This window comes from Choloepus didactylus, chromosome 9 (assembly GCF_015220235.1).
Source record: "Choloepus didactylus isolate mChoDid1 chromosome 9, mChoDid1.pri, whole genome shotgun sequence".
In the NCBI taxonomy this organism is placed as follows: Eukaryota; Metazoa; Chordata; class Mammalia; order Pilosa; family Megalonychidae; genus Choloepus; species Choloepus didactylus.
In genome coordinates, this window is record NC_051315.1 from 37,020,594 (window position 1) to 37,042,284 (window position 21,691).

General features: G+C 43.1%; 1 protein-coding gene across 1 annotated transcript in view; it reads left to right on the forward strand.

Annotated features, from left to right (window-relative positions):
• The first annotated feature begins 2,443 nt into the window (after positions 1-2,443).
• Positions 2,444-21,691, forward strand: part of KIF5C (kinesin family member 5C) — a 161,726-nt gene continuing 142,478 nt past the window's right edge. Inside the window, exon 1 of the mRNA XM_037849932.1 lies at positions 2,444-2,960. Coding sequence (XP_037705860.1) covers positions 2,835-2,960 — 126 coding nt within the window. The 5' untranslated portion in view covers positions 2,444-2,834. The remainder of the gene's footprint in view (positions 2,961-21,691) is intronic.

The following is a 21,691-nucleotide window of genomic DNA, read 5'->3' on the forward strand; positions in this document are numbered from 1 at the left end:
TTGCTGTCCTCCTCCCTAAATATCCTCTTGGATCAGTTAGAACACTTTCATCTGCAAGTGACAGAACATTGACTTAAAGAATAGTCATGTTTTTGCTCATGAACAAGAAGTCTAGAGTAAGGTGGGCATTGGGTTTGATGGCTTCTGGTGGCTTGATCATGCAATTGAGGACCCAGGTTTTCTGGTCTCTTGGCTCCCACTGTCCAGCTTTGGCTTCATCCTAAGTCAAGTTCTCCATGTGGTCACAGAATGTTTCCAGTAACCGGGATGGGGATGGTCCCTTTACCCACAAAGCCACACTCCTTCTATATTATGTCAGGAAGTATACTGGGTATTTTAAAGGCATTATTTCCTTTCATTCCCTCAAAAACCCTGTGAGATGATATTATTATTCCAATGATAGAGATGAGGAATCTGAATCTTAAAGAAATTCAGTATCTTGCCATGGTCATACGTCTAGTAAGTGGCAGAGCTGGGATTGAACACTCAGGTATAGCTTCCTCCTAAGCTGGATTCCTTACTCACTATATGCTGCCTACTAAGTGCTATCTGCTAGAGAGACAAAGACGAGGCAGATGTTATTACCTATGGAATTACAGTGATAGAGATATGCACTGGAGACTATGAGAACACTGAAGAGAGCCACCGATCCTACATGGGTATTTAATGAGTCAAGGAAGACTTCATAGAAGGGGGAGGGTTGAGTTGAGCTTTAGAGGGAAAAGGCAGTGTTGGCAAGGTAGAGTGGGCACTTAGTCGTTCTGCCAGTGCAGCACATACCCTTCTTCTGGGACTAGCATCCATTTTCTTTTGGGATTTCTCCATGATTTTACTTAGTTCCTAGATCTGGTTGATTAGTGTATAGGCAATCACCAACTCAAACCCAGGCCAATCATAGACTTTCCCTAGGATTTTTCAAACCAAAACTCAGAACAAGAATCTGTCCTTACATAATGGTAGAAGCCAAGGAATGAACCCCAGGGGGCTGTTGGAAGCTGGGTTTCCTGCCATGTGGAGGGAGGCTGTAGAGTGAGAAAGAGTGAGGTCAATAAGAAGAGAGAACAGGGAGCAGAGGTGGAGAGGAGGGTCCTGGCGGCCTGCCTTTCCCCTGGCTCAGTTGTTCAATCATATCTTGAATAAGCAAGATAAATCTGTATCCTTATGGTAAACCCCCTCTTTGCCTCATTGGCTCCAGTGGCATTTCTATTGCTTTCCACCACAAGAACCCTGACACATTTACTAATGTCTTAGTTTAAACGACCACAAATTGGATGACTTAAAACTACAGCACTTCAATCTCTGCCTCAGTCATTACATGGTCTTCTCCCCTGTGCCTGTATTAGTGACTCCTCTTCCCTTCTTATAGGACACCTGCCATATTGGCCCCATTTTAATTAATCACATCCTCAAAGACCCTATTTACAAACAAAGGCACATCCACAGGGCTGGGAGTTAGGGTGTGAACATGTCTTTTGGGGGGATAACACTTAGTAATGGGCACGAATGGGTGGAGGGACTTCAGGATAGCAAACGGCTTAAACAAAGTATCAGAAGCAAGAGGTAATGTCTTAAATGGAGGAAGCTACACATAGTTTGGTATTTGCCAGAGTGTAAGAGGCAAGAAGTGGCAAGAGATGAGGCTAAATAAGTAGGCAAAAATCTGATCATGGGGGTCTGGGTGTATCCTGTAAAGGACTTTGGACTTGATCTCATACAGATTCTGTTTATTCTGAAGAATCCTAAGTAGGAATCTATGTGGAATTCTATAATCTGAACTATAATTAATAGTATCTGAGAGTATCTTAACCTAGGAGTCACAGGCAGGCTTCAGTTATCCTGGAAACTTCCAAAAAAGCATGAAAATCATGTGGCTGTTTAAGGGTATTTTATTTTATGTTTTGCTGTGGAAACTTTACGTAACTTCCTTCAGATATTAACGGAGCCCCTGACCCAAAAATCCTTTCTATGTATAGGCATAACTGGTTTCCAGTTTTAGCTGGTTTCCAATATCCATGGCAAATCTCATCCCTCCACCCTGATTTACTCACAACTCTTTGTTCAGAACAAAGAAAATGCTCAATACTTGTACTGATTGGACACTGTCTTACTAAGTGGTTCTCCTTTGGGTTCAGGATAAGCAGTAAGAGATGGATATAGATCTGGTTATCTGCAGAAATTTTAACCGGGAATACTGGATATGACCTCCCATCCCGTTCTTGGTTTGGGCAGCTAGACCAGACCTGAAGGGTCTCGGAGATCACACTTGGTGCACGATCCTGTCACCGAAAGCTAACTGCGAGCATCCTTGTCCTTCCACCTGCAGATAGAGCGACTACAAGTCCCGAGATGCTTGGCTGGAGCGCAGAGCCGGGCGGGGGCGGGGCGGGTCTCCGCAGTGACGTCACCGTCCCCGGGCCGGCGGCGGGGCGGGGAGCCAGGCAGAGGGGCGGGCCTGGGAGGCGGCCGAGCGCGCTGGTGCTGAAGCAGGATGGCTGAGCGCGCAGGAGCCCGGGAGGTCTGAGCCCTGCGAGGCTCGCTCCCTGTGCATCGCCTAGTCTGCCCGCCGCGTGGTCGCGGGCAGGTGGGCCCGTGGCGCAGGGCAGAGCAGGGCTGCAGCTGGCGGCGCCGGGGGCTGGTAGGGGGCCCACCTTCTCGGTCTCGGAGCGGCGGGAGCTGCCCAGCCGACTGAGTTCGCGATGATCTGCTGAGAAGCGTCGTTGGAGGCTGCGGGAGGCGGCCTCGCTGCGGGCAGTGCGTTTTGCGGCCTCCTTCCGCGTGGTGCCGAGCCCCGGCCCCTCACCCATCCCCGCGCCCCCTCCCTGCCGCCGGCCGAGATGGCGGATCCAGCCGAATGCAGCATCAAAGTGATGTGCCGGTTCCGGCCCCTCAATGAGGCGGAGATCCTCCGCGGGGACAAATTCATCCCCAAATTTAAAGGCGACGAGACCGTGGTGATCGGGGTAAGTGGCAGGGGCGTTTGGCCTCCCTTCCCGCTTCGTGCCGCAGCCCCGCGCCCCGACGCCCCGGATTGAGCGTAGATGCTCGGGCCGCCCCTTCGGACATCCGCGCCGGGCTCCCCACTCTGCACCCCCGCCCCGGGTGGGCGCGAGGAGAGACCCCCTCCCAACCCCATAGTTTCCTCCAGGGCAGGAGGAGGGTCGGCTGTGGGTGTGGGGCGCGTCCCGGGTGGCATGGGTGGGTGGGTGCGGGGGGGCGAGGAAAGGCTGGGCGCCGCCATTGTTCGCGGGGTGGGGGCCCGGGTGGGCCTATTGTTCCCCGCCCTGGCCACGCTGCATGGGTAGCGTGTTCTAGGTACTCTCATGTCGGGGCGCCTGGGTTCCCGAAAGTATGAGTTCTGCAACCTACAAATGCTTCTAGGCGTCTGTTCGATTTATCGAACACTTTGCATCTTCTCCCGACCTTAGCCAAAAAAAAAGAAGAAAAGAATACTGGAAAAATCCAGGCCTCGGCTCTGAGCCTCCGTGGCCGTGTAGACGCGGCTTCCCGCTGTGTTTCACCTTGCTCAGCTCGCGCAAAGCTAGGGTGGGCGGGGGGCGCTGGTGGCCCTGGTGTCCCCGGAGGTCCGGTGTTTCTCCTTCAGCTTCCAGTCAACCCAGGCTCCCTGGACGTGGATCCAGGTTTGACCCCGCCCCACTGGGGCGGCCCCACTTTGTTTCCACAGACCCTTGAATGTGCTTCTCACTGGGTGGAGGGGAGGCCGGGTTCCCATGTATGGAGCTTGGGGGGCAAGAGCACAGCCAAATAGCCCGTCTGTGCCAAGACCGGAAGTTACCTGTGTGGTTAGGGGTTCCTTCCCTCTTAACCACCCTGCTCCACCTCCCTCCCTATTCCTGTCCCCCACACCTCCCCACTGGCCCCGGTCCGGGTCCTGGATTTAGCTCTCTCAGCTGCGGGGCTCTGGGTGGGGGAGGGGATACCATTGATTTTTAGTTTTTAAAGGAATATGTCAGTCTTGTCGGCATCCCTGACCCCTACGCGGTCCATAGCGTGGGGCTGCCGGTGCCCCCTTTGTACGCGAGCTGCGTGGGGAGGGACCGAGTTAATGGGAGCCTCCAGGTCCCCGCTGACACGTTCCTGGCAGCCCGCTCGAGGCTGCTGATGCAGCCTTCCCGTCCCAGCATTGATTAAGTGATGTCATCCCCACTACTGAGCATGCTCCTCCTAATCACCCCCTCCCCAACTCCCCCAGTGGCGGGTGTATTTAGGTCAAGTGATTGACAGGTGACAATTGACTGAGGGCTCGCGGGTGTCGGCCTGAGCTGTCTCTGAGCACCAGAGGTAGAGGTTGGCCCGGCGCCAGGCGCTCGCCAGCATCTTGGCCGAGGCTGTTTGCCGCAGTCCCCGAGAAGGGCCCCGGGGACCAGTAGGTACTACGGTACCAGTAGGCGGGCGCTCTCCTTGCGCCGGAACGAGGCAAGGCTTTGGCCTGGGGGCTTCATCCTAAACTTCCCTTAGAAAGGCAGCCCCCTTGATGACCCATTCTCCCCTCCCCATTTTCACAGTCATTAGGGAACCATGAACACCAAGTGCTAAGTGGGTGGGCTTTCGTTTGGAGAGCTGACCTGTGAGGCCAGGGAAGAGGGATTTTATCTCTGCCTAGTGTTTACTTGCAGAGAAGATGTATGCCACAATTATTGATGAGGAGAGAAATTCTACAATTAATGGCAGATTCGGGCTCATGACATATCCATAGCCAGCACCTGGGGCAGAGAGTGGTTTGTTTGGGTGACAGTTCTCAGCCCCAGTCTGCCTATTGTCTAATCTGCTCTTTCTGAGCCAGGCTGAGGTTTAGATGGAGTGAGAGTTGCTGGGGACACCTGGTACTTGCCCCTTGGCTGGTAACAAATTTTTAACAAATAATCGTGCAGCACTTGAACATGTCCTTGGTGACTCTATTTTATTTATTTATATATTTTTCCTCCAGAGGTTTTAAAGAAGAGCCTGGAGAAGTTTTCTTTTCTTTGTTTTTCTTTTTCTCTTCCTCTTTCTTCTAATAGAACAAAATATCAGGACAGATGAGGTGGAGTAATAAATCTTTGATCTATTTTCAAAGCAGAGATCCTTACTCTTAGGCTTATCTTTCTTTAATATTAATATAAGTGTATGTTATCTTCCCATCTAAATATATATTTGCTATTGACTGAATACGTTGATGCGAAGTCATCACATAAAATAAATTTAAACAAAAACCTGTGGATTTGAATATGTGTTGCTCTAACTGTAAAGTGATTTGTATAATCCTTTAAAACATGGACAGTTTTCAGGGTTTGTCTTTTTTAGATAAACTTCTTAGTGATGTAAAACCTTCATATACCCAAGTGTTGTAAGTATACCGTATACATGAATCTTCACAAAGAAAATGCCCCCTTGAAACCACATCTCAGATTAAGAAACAGAATATTTCCAGGACACCAGAAGCTCCCCTACTGCCTCATTTTAAGTCACCACATCCTCCCACCTCAGGGTAACCATTATTGTGACTTGTAATGCTATGGATTAGTTTTTTTTTTTGTTTGTTTGTTTTTTTTAACTTTATATACATGGACCCATATAGTATGTTCTCTTTTTTATATGACTTCTTGCACTCAATATTATGCATGTCAAATTCATCCATGTTGTAGCATGCAGCAACAGCTCATTCATTCTCATTCTTCTATAGCATTCCATTATATGAATATACCATAATTCATTTATCCCTTAACTGCTGGGGAATATTTGAATAATTGTTCACTTTGGGGCTAATATGGCTATTGCTGCTCTGAACATTCTTTTACATGTCTTTTGGTGAATGTGGGTACAGAGCAGAAGACTGCAAGATGCTAAAGGATGTTGGGACTTGGGTTGGCATGAGCTAGGACCTTTCTCATTCCTAATAAATAATGTGCCACTAAAGGAAGTGATGGCTCTGGCACCCTGTATCACGCTTTAGAGTAGAATGGTCCCCAGGTCAATTGAGTTGGAATCAGATGATGTGGTTCAATTGTAGGTAGAAAACTGCTTGTGGGTCTCCAGGGGTACATACTGTGGGGTTGACAAAAGAAGTCCAGAAGCATACAGAAATGACAATCACGTTCATTCCCAAGAGACAAGAAAAGAATGCCTTTTGGTGGAGTTAGCTGTTAGCCCAAATTCGAAAGCCCAGAGATACTTTGTATTGAAACCTCCACCAAAAGTTGAAGTCACTTATTTTCTTTAAAGGACTGTTCAATTCTTATGGAGGTGTATGCTAAGAAGGAGATTTTGCAGGTGGAGTTTCTAGATTTCTCTTAAGAAAATGTCCCTACAATCATCACCATTCCTGATTTTTTTTTTCAGCCCCCTTGCAAAGCTTCCTTTCTCTGATGGCCCGTCTCCCTACTTTGAACTCCTGTAGTATTTATTTTGGATAGCATCTCATACTTTTTTTGCTTTTTATTATTATTGATCATATGTCTAATGACATTGTAAGCCATCTATGTGCTTCTTTGTATTTCCCATGGTGTTGGCAACAGAAGACACCTAATAAATATTTATTGTTCTCTTTGTTCTGGAAATACTGACTTTGGTATATATAACTTATTTAGTGAACTTTTAATTGGTTGTCAACTGTGGTTAGTAGTCAAAAACAATTTTAAAGAGAAATACTGTTCCTCTGAGCAGGCTTGGTAAGATAGCATGTGCTACACTTCAGTGCTATTTCTAGTTTGGAAAGAACTGCATGCTTTCCAAATGCTAGTGGATTAGAAAAGAGACTTCCTCCCATAACATATTAATTCATCGGAAAAAAAATATTGGATTTACAGCATTTCTTGGACTACTTCTCCATTAGCTGCTAAAAACCCTGGTGAGTCACCCATTACTTTGGGCTCTGCTATTGGTTTTGATGGTAACTCTATGACTTGGAAAGTTCCCAGAAGAGTCCTTTGAAATGGACTTTTACACTTCACTTTCCTGTTGTTGAGCTTTCCTCTTGTTCACCATCCTGGAAAGCAGGTCTTTTCTCCTCCTGAGGCACTGTGAGTTCTGACTTGTGTTAGAGCCAAAGTGGGTGGGCAGGAAAGGGAGGGACAAGGACACAGGCTAAATTCCAAGTCTGAGTTATTCTGGAGATTAAGGTCAGAAGAAGTAAAGAATTATGGCCAGACCCTAGAACTTTTTTTTTCCCCCAAAGAAATGCTCTTTAGAAGCAAGAACATTTAAAAAAATTTATTTTAAAATTTATATATAGTAAAATCACTCTTTTGGTGTGCAGTTTCTGAATTTTGACAAATGTCTAGAGTCACATAAATATCTTGTATTATTTTTCTATTGCTGCTATAACAAATTACCACAAATTTAGCAGCTTAAAACAATACGCATTTATTATCTCACAGTTTCTATAGATCAAGTGTGGCTTGACTGGTTTCTCTGCTTAGACTCTCATAAGGCTAAAGTCAGTTTGTGGCAGGACTGTGTTCCTTTCTGGAAGGTCTAGGGAGAATCCGTTGCCTTGCCCACTCAGGTTTGTAGCAGAATTCAGTTCCTTGTGGTTGTCAGACTGTGGTCCCTTTTTCCTTGCTTGCTGGCTGTCAGCTGGGAGCCGTTCTCAGCTTCTAGAGGCCACCTTTAGTTCTTAGCCACATGACCCCTTTCCTGTCTTCAAAGCCAGCAACTGCAGGTCAAGTTCCCCTCATGCTTCAAATCTCTCCTGCCTCTTCCCTAGCATGTCGCTTTCACTGACTCTTTTGCCTCCTGCTTCTGCTGTTAAGGGCCTGTGCAATTACATTGAGTCGAAGATAAACCCCCATATATAAATATTTTTTTAAATTCAATTTTATTGAGAAATATTCACATACCATACAATCATCCATGGTGTACAATCAGCTGTTCACAGTACCATCTTATAGTTGTGTATTCATCACCACAATCTATTTTTGAACATTTTCCTTACACCAGAGAGAATCAGAATCGGAATAAAACAAACAAACAAACAAAAAAAACCACCCAGATCACCCCCCCCATCCACCCTATTTTTCATTTAGTTTTTGTCCCCATTTTTCTACTCATCCATCCATACACTGGATAAAGGGAGTGCGATCCACAGGGTTTTCACAATCACACTGTCACCCACTGTAGGCTACACTGTTATACAGTCGTCTTTAAGAGTCAAGGCTACTAGGTTGGAGTTTGGTAGTTTCAGGTATTTACTTCTAGCTATTCCAATATATTAAAACCTAAAGTGTTATCTATATAGTGCATAAGAATGCCTACCAGAGTGACCTCTCGACTCCATTTGAAATCTCTCAGCCACTGAAGCTCCATTTCGTTTCATTTTCCATCCCCCTTTTAGTCAAGAAGATGTTCTCAGTCCCATGATGCTGGGTCCAGATTCATCTCCTGGAGTCATATCCTGTGTTGCCAGGGAGATTTACACCCCTGAGAGTCAGGTCCCACGTAGGGGGGAGGGCAGTGAGATCACCCGCCAAGGTGGCTTAGGTAGAGAGAGAGCCACATCTGAGCAACAGAGAGACACTCATAAACCCCCTATTTTAAGGTCAGCTGATTAGCAACTTTAATTCCATGTGCAGATTCCCTTTTTACTATTATGTATGTAATATTACCATTGAAAGTTCCTGGGGATTAGGACATGGGCATCTTTTGGGGAGCAATTATTCTGCCTACCACACACTACTACAATGCAGATACACACACACACACACACCTCCTCCTCAAGTAAATTATAAGTGTCTCAGGGTCAGGAGCCTTTTTCATTCTTGTTAAATGTCTTTGTCTACTTTAGTTGTATAGTTGCTTAATAAAGAGTTCTTGATTGAAGGTTCCTTTTTTCCCTGATCCCTGCCTGAAATCAAGTCCTTAAATACCTTATATATCACTAGATTTCCCTCTGCCTCAGTCTGTGCTTTTCTAGTTCAACCCCCACCCCCACCCCCTAGTTAATGACAGTGGTTTTCATTCTTGGCTCTTTCCCCTGATCTTTGGTTTCCCTTTAGTCCCTGCCTCAGATTTCTCACCTGTGTCTACTTATTAAAAAGCAAAAACAAAACTCCCTACTCCCTAATGGTTTCTCTTGAGTGTAAAAAATAGCCCCTCGACAGATCCAATTTCACCTTACTTCTTCCAGGTTTTTTCACTGTGGCTTAAGCCTTAACCCATTTGCTGCACATCAACCAAGTTCCTTTCAGTAGGAATGGAGTTGAACTTGTGATTATTTGCACATATTACAGAGTTCTGGGGAGAGAATGAAGTGGTAGATGCCTGGTATTACCTCCCCAGCACCAAACCTGGGCATGAGTCACCCAGCCAGGATGAACTTCCCTGGTTTTGCCATTTCTTAGCTGTATGAACTTGGGCAAATTGCAAAACCACGCTGTTTGTTCTGTTTCCTTACCTGTGAAACAGGGATAATAACATCCTCCACTTTATAGCATTGTTGTGATGTTTAAGCGAGCTAATGCACATGGAGTGTAGAGCCCAGGGCCTGGCCTATTGCAGGCATTCAGAAAAGAGAAACTGGTACTAGACTCGCTACTGGTTAGTGCTCCACACTGCTGTCAGACTAATAATCTTGGGGAAGCCCAAACCCTTTCCCTGATGCTCTCAGGTTGGAACCAGAATGCCTCTGGGGCATTTGAGGCCCTCTGTGCTCTGGGCTTGCTTACCTCTCTAGCGTTATCCCCTAACCCCATGTTCCATTTATACTTCTGTGCCCCTAAAAGACTAGGCTGCTTGATTCCTCCCCAGACCCACCCCTCCACCCAGCTCCTCACACACATGCCTGGGATGGCCGCCCTTAAATCCTTTCTGCATGGCAAGCATCCATTCACCTTTAGCAGCTCATTGTATAGTGCCTCCTCTGAAACTTTTTCTGACCCTCTCCTCCCCCTGGCCAGTGAGAATAGCCACCTCCTCCTCTGCACCCACTGTACCCTGCACAACTCCCGTCTGAACTCCCCCAGTACTGTATTTCACTTATTTGGGTATATATGTTCTCTCCTCTTAGACTGAAGAGACTTTTCTTAGACTGAAAACCCCTTGAGGGAAGGAAACGTGTCCCATTTATTTCCATCTTGAAGGCCTGGAGCAGTACCTGGAACACAACAGTTGCTCAGTACAACCAGTCGTTTTGGAGAATTGAAACATGCTGAGTTCCTTGGCTGTCAGGGTTATTTGCCTGGATTTGTCACCTTGACCTCCGTCCAACTTTGGATATCATGGCTTTACTGTTATCCTCTTAAAGGAAATAGTTTTTTTGGAATCCTATTGTACTGCATGCCCACTGGAAAAAAAATCAGACCACACAGAAAAAAAGCATGAAGATAAAAATTACTTTAAATTTTACTAACCAGAAAATAACACTGTTAACATTTTATAGTATATTCCAAGCTCTTTTATTCTTACAATATACTTTTTAAGCACTTTTAAGATATGATTGTATTAATCTGTTTTGAAACCTGTTGTTTTACTTAACAGCATATCTCAGACATCAGCATTTTTAAAGGTTGCCTATAGTTCCATTATATGTATATTCAATATTTTAACCATCTAGTGATGGACATTTGGGCTTTTCTGTTTATTATCATTATTATTAAAAACAAAGATGTGATAAACATCAGTGCACACACCTCTGTGTACTTGACCAATTATTTTGTTAGCATACATTCCTAAAATTGGGATTGCTGGGTAAAAGGATGATTTTTAAAAAAAGGGATTTTAAAGCATTTTTTAAAGTTTTTGAGTTTTTGAGAGGGAGCAATTTAGAGATGATGAATTGTCTTTTTTTAAATCTTCCTTCTCTGCCCACCCCATGAAATTGCTGCCCAGCCACCAGTTTGTCTTATAAGGCATCCCTTCCTTCCTAAGCTAAATTAAATTCTTACCAAGAGTGTTTGCTTCTTTATGCGCTGTTAACCCACAGATCCAGAATACAGTAATGTCTTCCAACTTAGAATGTAAACTGTAGGATTTTATAGGCTTTTTCTTGTCACTTTCAATATCCTAAAGGATGTTATTTCTTGGAGATCATCAAAAGCTAAATCTATCTTGAGGCAGAGAGAAGGCGGGGGGAGGGAGGGAGGGAGGGAGGGGGAGAGAGAGAGAGAGAGAGAGAGAGAGAGGGAGAGAGAGAGAGAGACTAAGGTTGTAGTCTTAAAAAAAAAAAAAAAAAAGTATGAGGATGGAGGTGCCCTTTCTCCTTGGTGTTAACGTTGAATGGCAGGTGATGTGTTCTGGATAATGGGTGAGTTGTGAAGAGGTAAAATAGCTTTCTCAGAAAAGCTCTGGAGAGAGCTCATTTTCCCTCTCCCATGATTACTAGGTTTTCTTTTTAAAAACTTATAAAGTTTCAAACACACACCAAAGCGGAATGAATAACAAAATGTAGCCCCATGTGCCCATCAACCAATTTTAATGATCATCAACAAATGGCCAATTTTATTTTTTCTGTGCTTTCCTAACCTTTTCCTCCTACCTTACCAGATTATTTTAAAGCAAAACCTGATATCATTTTATCCATAAATGCTTCAAAATGTATTTCTAAAAGTAAGGGTTCTTTTCTCTCTTTTTTTTATTGTGGTAAAATATACCCAAGTTAAAATTTACCATTTTAACCATTTTTAAGTGTAAAATTCTGTGGCATTTAGTACATTCAATAATGATGTGTAACCATCCCCACTATATCCAGAACTTTTTCATCAACCCAGAGAGAATCTCTGTTCCCATTAAGCAATAACTGCCCATTCCTCCCAACCCCCAGCCCCTGGTAACCTCTGTATTAGCTTCTGTCTCTATGAATTTGTCTATTCTAGATACCTCACGTAATACAATGTTGGTAGTTTTGTGTCTGGTTTATTTCACTTAGCACAGTGCTTTCAAGGTTCATCCATGTTGTAGCATGTCTCAGAACTTCATTCCTTTTAACAACCGAATAATATTCCATTGCATTTATATACCATTTATCTGTTGATGAATATACCATTATATACATTCATCTGTTGATGGCCACTTGGGTTGTGTCCACTGTTTGGCTATTGTGAATAATGCTGCTATGAGCATGATGTCCGAGTATCTGAGTCTCTGCTTTCAATTGCTTTGGGTATTTACCAAGGCATGGGATTGCTGGGTCATGATAATTCTCTGTTTAATGTTTTGAGGAACTGCCAACAATGGCAAGGACTCTTTTTAAACATAACCACAATAATATCACAACCAAGATATTAAAAGTAATTCCTTAATATCACATACCCAGACAGATTCTCCCCATTACCTTATAATTTTTTTTTTTTTTTTTGTAGTTGGTTCCTTTAAATCAGAATTCTAAGTACTATTGCTTTCAGGTGAGGGGAAAGAGAAACGCTCACACATGTCCCTTGAAACAAAGAGGTTGGTTTTTGTTGTAGAGCCTCATGCAATGTAGAGCCAGGTGGGCTGTGGAGACACACGCGGAGCAATCAGGGCTGATCCACATCCCCAGGCCGTCTCCCTTAACAGTGGTCACATGCCAGTTATCCTTCTTAGTAAACCAGTGCTGGCCACGCTGTGTCACCCAGTCAGGCTTCACACTCTTCTAGACCTTCTTCCCCTTGCTAATTTAGTCAGCCTGTGTAAACGTCAGGGAAATGGGCAAATTATCTCCCATTTGTCTTCCTAGCCCAGTACTAGACCATGTTAGATCAGTAACAACAACATTTAGAGTAGTTCTTTTAGTTGTGTCCAGGTGTATTTAAAATTGCCTTTTTCAGTCAGTGAATACTTATCCTTGATGCAAATGGAATATTGGAAAATAAATTGACAGAACTTAGGAAGGGAAAACGTATGCAAGAACAGGATTTAATGCAACACAGTACTTTAAAGAAAAAGATTTGTAGCTCTTTTTTTATTTTTAGGTTTTTAAAATTCCTTTTCTTCTTTCCTCATTAAAAAAAAAAACTTTTGAAGGGCGATTGGGTTGGAGAAAAAGTACAATTGGAAAGAAATCCCAATAATTTATGCTTTAACTTCCTTGACTGCACCATTGGTGTAAGCGCTGCAGATCAATAATATTATTTTAGAAGCATTTTATTTAAAGATCTTGGTTACGCAGTTCCAGAGTGACAGATCTCAGGCATGCTTTTATCACGGAGCGGTATATTTCCCATTTCCAGGTCTTACTTTGTCCCATGAGGAAACACAGAGCAGTCGGCTTCAGTTCTCTGGGGAGGTTATATATATCATCGTTTTTCTCCGAACGAACTGTCTGGCACCTCACCCCTCTGAGATTATCGATTTTTTCATTTGGGAACCTGGGTAAATAACAACTCCAACTGACATCAGAAACCCTGGATAGTCTTGTGAGAAGGGAACTTCTGTTCCCCTTTTCCTAGCCGCCTCCCACCCCACAGAGAGGAACAAACGCCGATGTGATTGGCCAGCGGCCACGCCCTGATCCTCCTGGTTACTGGTGGGCAGGGTTCCGGGTGAGCGCGTCCGAGTCATCTGAGGAACGCGGCGGTGGGGAGAGAGGAGGGAGGACCACGGAGGCCCCCAGACTAGGGACTGGCCAGCTCAGCGCTGGGAGGATGGGTGCTGGTGCCGCCCCCAGGTGGTGCTTGGACACCTGCTGTCGTCGCTCGGGGGTAGAGCCCACCCCGTGGAGAGGAGGCATGCTTAGGCTTCTGGCACCAGTGTCATCACAACAGCATCAAACTCTACTCCTAATTAGTAGTAGTTTGTTTATATAACATTGTGAAAAAGTAGAATTTAGAAGGGAAGTGTTTAGCTCTTTGGTAATAATTAATTAATTAAAGGAACAACACAACCTACTAATTATCTGTTCAAATAAGTGGGGAAAAAAATAGACCAAACTATCAGATCCTATAGTAACAACAATTGCCTGTGCATGCATTTGTTAAATTTTCCTTTATAAATATGGCTCTTGGTAAAGACTGGCTTGAGGTTCCATTTTGAACAATATGTTCTGGTATAGACATTTATCCCAAAGAGTTTGCTGCCTTGAACAAGAGGAAAAGATATACTTGCTTCCGTAGCGCTATTAAAACCAAATATAAAGAGGTAGCTTATGGATTACTGGAAAACTTGAAATTAAGTTAGTTTTTTATTCCCATGAAAAGCGTTTCCTTTTATAAAGAGGTGTTTTTACGACTATCGAGTTTTTGGAGCTTCAGTCCAACACTGCCCTGTCCAGTACAGGTGGGCGCTAACCACATGGGGCTCTTTATTGCATGTGGGTGGTCCAATTGGGATGGGCAATAGATGTAAAATGCACACTGGAGTTCAAAAGACTTGGTAGAACAACAACAAAAAGAATGTAAAATATTGCCTTATTTTTCGTATTGATTACATATTGAAATGGTAATATTTTGGATATATTGGTTTACATATTACATTAATAAAATGAATTTCATCTCTTGTTTTAAATGTGGCTAGTAGAAAAAACTATACGTGTGGCTGGCATTGTGTTTCTGTTGGCTAGCGCTGCTCTACCATTTAGATGCGGAGGTTTGCAGGTAATAATTTCAGCTTCAGTATATTGAGGGCCTCCTGTGAGCTAAGCTCAATAGTAAGCATTGTGGACTCATGCTGATAAGTAAGACAAGATCCCTGACATCAATAACCATGTAGACTAATGCGAGAGAGACAAGTAAAAAAAAAAAAGTTGCATGATAAGAGTGTCCAAAGAGAGGTGGAAACAAAGCTTTATTGGAATTAAGAAGACATACAGTTGTATGCAGGGAATTGGGGCGATGTGATCCCGATCTTGAAGCCAGGGTAGGAATCTGCTTTGCGTGGGAAAAATTTGCTTCTTTATTTTCAGTTACTTTGCAATTCTATGTAGCTGCTTTACAGTTTTGTTTTGAATATTAATTAGAAAAGATTTGAGAAGGGTTATGTGTTGTAGCCTGGTCTCATTCCTCATCACCCTCCCTCGTTCTCCCCGCCCAGCAAATATTGTGACATTCAGGATCCCCGCCGCGATCCTCCTGCGCGGAAGGGGCCTACCCGGGCATCCTGTCCTTAAGCACAAGCAATTTGCGGCAGCGGGTGTGTGATGTGTGTGTAGTGGGTGACATTGAAAATACCAAAAGGTGACACGGGTGCGCTGTCTTTGAAAAATGTCACGATGCCGTGCCGCTGTCTGGCTTTGCTGGGATCGGCCGGTATCCGCCGGCCTTGGGAGGGGCCAGCAGGCCCGCGCGCCTCGCCCCTGCCGGCTGCCGGCTGCGCGCAGCTCCCGCCGCTGCTCCGTGTCTGCCTCCAGGGTTCTTTTTAATTTGCAGGCTAGGAGCGCCGCTGTGATTGCAAATCTGCCACTTACCTTCTGTCACCATTCTGTCGCTAATGCTAGGAATCACGAAACCTCTTGTCCTGGAAATGCATTTCCCTGTTGCACAGGCGCCTCCTAATGAAACCCCTCCACTCTACGGAACAAAAGCGCGCATTAGGAGGACCCCGGGGTGAGAGGCGCTGCCTTTGTCTCTCACAGGTGCTTCTCTTTGTCCTGGCGTTTGTCTGTGGGGGAGGTCGCTGTGCAGGTGAACGCTGCAGGGCTCTTTGGAGAAGTCGATTTTGTGCTGGAAGATCTCTTCCCCCAACCCCACTCCTGTTATCTGGGTTGGCACAGAACTGATTTTTCCTCCTTTGTAAATGCAGAAACAACAACAGGATCAACCATGATCTCATCACCTTGAATCATCCATTTTAATTGTTCCATCCTCCTTTCCTGTCTTGGTTGATAACTTAACATTTGAAAAAAAAATGTAATTCCAATCATAGATCCACAGACCTGCCTTCTTTCTCTTTTTACCCAAACTTACTCCATGATGGCTTCTCCAGGTTGTGTAATATCTGCATGGCTATCATTTTCAGTGACTGCTAAGTGTCCATTGAGTTGATAGATCACAATTTGCTAACCCATCTCGCAGTTGTTGGTCATTCAGATCCAAGGGGATGGTTTAGTGAACCTTGGCATGCACAGAGCTGTTGACCTTAGTTGACTATTTTCTAAAGGATAAATTCTCCTGAAGTGCATTTACTGGGCCCAATAGTGTGAACATTTTAATTGATCCTATTATATATTACCATATTGCTTCCCATAAGGAGTCCACCATTCCTATGGCCTCTGGGGGTGAATGAGCGTCCCATTTGGTAGCAAAATTATTTTTGAGTAAAAAGATAAATCATTTGAGGAGGTGATATCTGTAGAGCAGTGGTCTGGGATTCATGTGTCCTGGGTTTTGTTCCAGGCTTTTCCTCTAATATCTATAATTTTTAAATTAATACTATAACTCCTTTGTGATCTGTTTTAATTTGAACTATTGCTGTCGTGGGCACTTCCAGGGTCAAGCTGGTGGGTGGGGAATCTCCTGGACTGTATAGAGGAGAGAATGAGTGGGAAGGTCCTATAGCTGCCCACAACATCCATCAACTGGCAGAGCAATTACTCGGAGGTGTTGATTTACACTTGGGACTCACTCTGGGCTCTTTTCTCATGCTCACTTGGGTGATACAATTTTTTCTGATATTGTATTGGAGAAGCTTCAGAATGTCTCTATCCTAACGGTAGCACCCATGAGGATACATTCTACTTGGATGACATGGGGCATCAGTTCTAGGCTCCACTGTTTGTGGTAGGAATCCATCCTTGCAGGAGGTGTGGTGGTACCCCACAAAAGATGGGGGCTTCATGCTTTGATAATTGTATGTGCCCCAGGCCAGCATGCTCTAATTCTGGGGTAATCCACCCACAGGCTCATCATTGCGTGAGCATTACTGGCAGACCCAGGACTGGGACAGGAGAACTGAGTAAGGAAAACAAGAAGAAAGGCAATGTGAACAGGAAAGCTGAGCCAGAGAAAAAGGAAAGGAGTGAACATCTTTCTAACAAAATTTACTTTGAGTATAAAATGCTGCTTTCTATTGCATAGGTTTAGTTACTCAGAGATCTTCTGGGGTGCCTTAACATTGTGTTGAGTACTATTTATTCAAGAAAAGAATTGATTTATGAAAAGTTTACCTATAACTGATAAAATCATAGATTTTTAAAAATGATAAATTAAGATATGATCATGGTATAAAACTCAGAGAACATAGAAAGAAATAAAGAAAAAAGGAAGGGTAGGATAAGAATTTTTCCAGGGGAGGGAAGGTATTCACAGTGATCACTGTGTGTTCAAAGATGGGAGGAAGCAAGTAAGTTGCTTGAGATGTCAGGCTAGGCAGGAAGGGATCAGATGTGGAGGGTCTTGGAAGTGAGCAATTTGGTTAACTTGTAGCTCTACTCTAGCCTGTAGCCGGTTCACAATATTTCTATTAAACATTTCTCCTTAAATGTCTTAGTTTCCTGGCTGTCATAACAAAGCACGACAAACTAGGCAGCTGAAAAGAACAGAAAGTTATTCTATCACAGTTCTGGAGGCTAGATATTTGAAATGCAGGTATCATCGGGGCACGCTCCTTTTGAGGCTCTAGGGAGGAATCTGTCCCAGTGCCGCTTTCTTAGCTACTGTGGTTAAAGTCAGTCTCTGGCGTTCCTTACCTTGTAGACACACCACTCCAGTCTCTGCCTCCATCTTCACATGGCATTATCCTCTCGGTCTGTGTCTCTGTGTCCATATTTCCCTCTTATTATAAGGACACCAGTCATACTGGATGAGGGCCCACCCTCATCCTTAACTAATTGCAGTTGCAAAGACCTTAATGCCTCATAGGTGTGGGGAGGGAGGGGGAGTTTAGGACTTGACCCTATCGTTTTGGGGGAACACACTTCAACAGCGGTCTCTCAAACAATCCTTTCTTGCTCCCCAGGAAGGGAAGTTACTGTTGATGTTTGCTTTTCATGCAAAAAGGAAAAAAGGAAAAAAGGAAGGGTAGGATAAGAATTTTTATTGCTGGTAGCACAATGCAAAATGTTACCACCCATCCCAAATGAGTTTCAACTGACTTATCATCCAAAGTGTTAAAATATTATGTCTTGTTTAATCCCCTGATTAGGGGAATGAAGTGTTCTTGCTACTGGTTATCATATATGGATCATCAAATTTCAAGGAATTTGCACACAGTAAAACACATGTAACTGAAGCCATATTTGACATAATGTTTTTCTGATGAAATAAGACATTCCCTGGCAGAACTTTGCATTATAGGTAAGAACTCTCTGATTTGGAATATTACACATGTCAGAGACTTTTCATTACAATGTTAGTTTCATGTCTGTTAGTCCTGCTTATTATTTGAGGGAAGAAATGGTAGAAAACAACTCTCTAAAATGGATTGCTAGTGGCAGAATTTCTTTAGCACTAAATTTCCTTCCAGAGAATGTAACTTATTCTTGGAAAGTTAGTATGGGGAGTTGGAGAGAAGGTGCTTCTCAACTTGGATGCTCAGGAGGTCCATATTTAGTGAAAATTCTCCAACCTTTTAAAGGATAGCCTCTTTTATTTTTTCTGTTCTTCCTCCCTTGCCTCACCCCAAACACAAAGGTAGGCATCGGTGCATCCAGTATAAATACCAGTTAATAGAGTGTCTCAATTAGCAGTACTGCAGACAATGCATGTGTTACTGCTCTTTTTTATAGACCTTTATGGACTGTTTGATGAAGAATAAATTTCTTCTTAGACCAATGAGGTTATATTCTTCTCTGCTTGCTTGCAAAACTTTGTAACAGAGTAGTGACAGCATGTAACCAAATCTGCTAGATTTAACAAAGACATGTAAGTGCTTTACACATATTAACCCCTTCATTTTAATCCTTAGTACAACCCTATGAGGTAACTACTAGGCTCACATACCCCCTTTCTCCATTCCACAGATGAGGAAACTGGGGCACAGAGAGGTTAAGTAATTTGACCAAGGTCACACACCATGTAAGTTGTGGATCTAGATTCAAACTCAGATCTAGGCAGTGTGGCTCCAGAGGCCTTGATTTTAACCATTGGTTGTGTTGCATCTAAATTGCACCTACAGCAGTAGCTGAGAATGTTCAGGTGCACAGCATTTGCTAATTAGAGTTTCTCTGGAGGCCTATTTTTTGAGATATTCCCTGAAAAAGGGCATTTGTTGCTTGCATTCTTTGCTTCTTGGAGACTCACCCTGTGCATCAGTGTGGTGGTTTGGAGTTAAGTACCTCAGAAAAATATGTTCTTAAACTTAATCCATTTCTGTGGGTGTGAACCTATCCTGAGTAGGACCTTTAAAGAGGTTACATCAGATCAGGTGTGGTCCAGGATTTGTCTTAATCCTGTTACTAAAGGCCTTATAGGGAAAGTCACCCAGATAGAGAGAAGGCTAGAGAGGGCAACTGGAAGCTGAAAGTTAATGGAAGAGGAGGAGAAGGGAGAGGCCAGGAGAGGCTGCCACATGCATTATCATGTGCCAGGAGCCAAGGACCAAGGATCACCAGCAGCCAGCCCCAGAACACCATTCTTCGGGAAGAAAACATTGCCTTGATGATGCCTTGTTTTGGACTTCTCCTAGCCTCAAAACCGTGAGCCAATAAATTCCCATTGTTTAAGCCAACCCATTGCATGGTATTTGCTTTAGCAACAAGGAAACTAAAACAGTCAGCAATTGCAGTAAATAAGAAAGTTTAGCTTGTTTAACCTGGTGTTTCCTGTTAGCATCCTACTGTACTGAGAGATGTTTGGGAACTGCTGTAGGGGAGAAGGTAAACTTGGATTAGATTTAAAAGTGAAAGATTTTTTTTTTCTCTGTTGCTTGCCTTTGCATTGATCTCAATTTATGGATGAAGGTCAGCCTCAGCTTCTCTGTTATCGCTGTGATTTCCATCTGAAAGGTGGTTTAGGACATTACATCAAATTGGATGCCTTCCTCTCAGGGCATTTGCTTAGGCTAGACTCTGAATGTTTCTATGCCCTATTAATCTACATGGATCTGTCCACAGAAAAGAGGATTATAATGCTTCTCTTGTAAAAAAAAACAAACATGTTTCACAGTGCTCTTTTGCATCTTAAAATGTGAACAGGTTTATGTCTGCTTCTTGGATTTTTAAGTCCATCTGTGTAGGTAGAGGGCATTTAAGTCTAAATGTATGTAGAGGGCATAAGGGATCAGAGAGGACTTGCTTATGTTTAGGGGCTGTGGTTCTTCCCAGGAACCAGGTGTTTTTAATACCTACAATCATCTCCAATTATTTAGGTCTTCAATTATGTCTTTCAATAAAACTAAATTATTTTCTGTGAAGATATTGTCCATCTTTGTTAGTTGAATTTCTAGTTTTTGCTTTTGCTTGTTTTTATAAATGTTTTCTTTAAAAATTATACTTACTAATTTTGTTACTGGTATACAGAATTCATATTTGTGTATTGCTATTATATCCAACTATATTATTAAACTATCTTCTAGTAAACTGTCAGTAGTAATTTTAAGACATATCATGAAGATAATTATATCATCTGCAGATAATGACAATTTTGTTTGTTTCTTTCTAAAATATTTAGAGGCATACCTCAGAGATATTGTGGATTCGGTTCTTGATCACTGCAATAAAGTGAATATCTCAGTAAAATGAGTCATACAAGTTTTTTATTTCCCAGTGCCTATAAAAGTTATGTTTATACTAGACTGTAGTCTATTATGTGTGCAATAGCGTTGTGTCTAAAAGAACAATGTACATACCTTAATTTAAAAATACTTTATTAATAAAAAATGCTAGTTGTGATCTTTTTGCTGGTGGGGGATCTTGCCTTGATGTTGCTGGCTGCTGATTGATCCAGGTGATGGTTGCTGAAGGTTGGGGAGGCTGTGGCAATTTCTTAAAATAAATCAATGATGAAATTTGCCATATCAGTTGACTCTTCTTTCACAAAAGATTTCTCTGTAGCATGTGATACTGTTTGATAGCATTGTACTCCCAGTAGAACTTTTTTTTTTCAAATTTGGAGTCAGTCCTCTCAAATCGTGCTGCTGCTTTATCAATTAAGTTGATGTAATATTCTAAATCCTTTGTTGTTATTTGAACAGTGTTCACAGCATCTTCACCATGAGTAGGTATCATCTCAAGAAACCACTTGCTTTGCTCATCCATAAGAAGCAACTTCTTATCCATTAGTTTTATCATGAGATTGCAGCAATTCAGTCACATCTTCAGGCTCCACTTCTGATTCTAGTTCTCTTGCTATTTCTACCACATCTGTAGTTACTTCCTCCACTGAAGTCTTGAACCCCTCACAGTCATCCAAGAGAGTTGGAATCAACTTCTTCCAAACTCCTATTAATATTCATATTTTGATTTCCTCTCATGAAACACAAATGTTCTTAATGGCATCTAGAATAGTGAATCCTTTCCAGAAGGTTTTCAGTTGACTTTGCCCAGATCCATCAGAGGAATCACTATGGTAGCTACAGCCTTTCAAAATGTATTTCTTAAATAATGAGACTTGAAAGTTGAAATGACTCCTTGATACATGGGCTGCAGAATGGATGTTGTGTTAGCAGGCATGAAAACACCATTAATTTCATGGCATATCCCCATCAGAGCTCTTGGGTGATTGGGTGCATTGCCAGTAAGCAGTAATATTTTGAAAGGAATTTTTTTTTCTGAGCAGGTCTCAACAGTGGGCTTAAAATAAATATTCGGTAAAACATGTTGTAAACAGATGTGCTGTCATCCAGACTTTGTTGTTCCATTTTTAGAGCACAGGCAGAGTAGATTGAGCATAATTCTTAAGGGCCCCAGGAA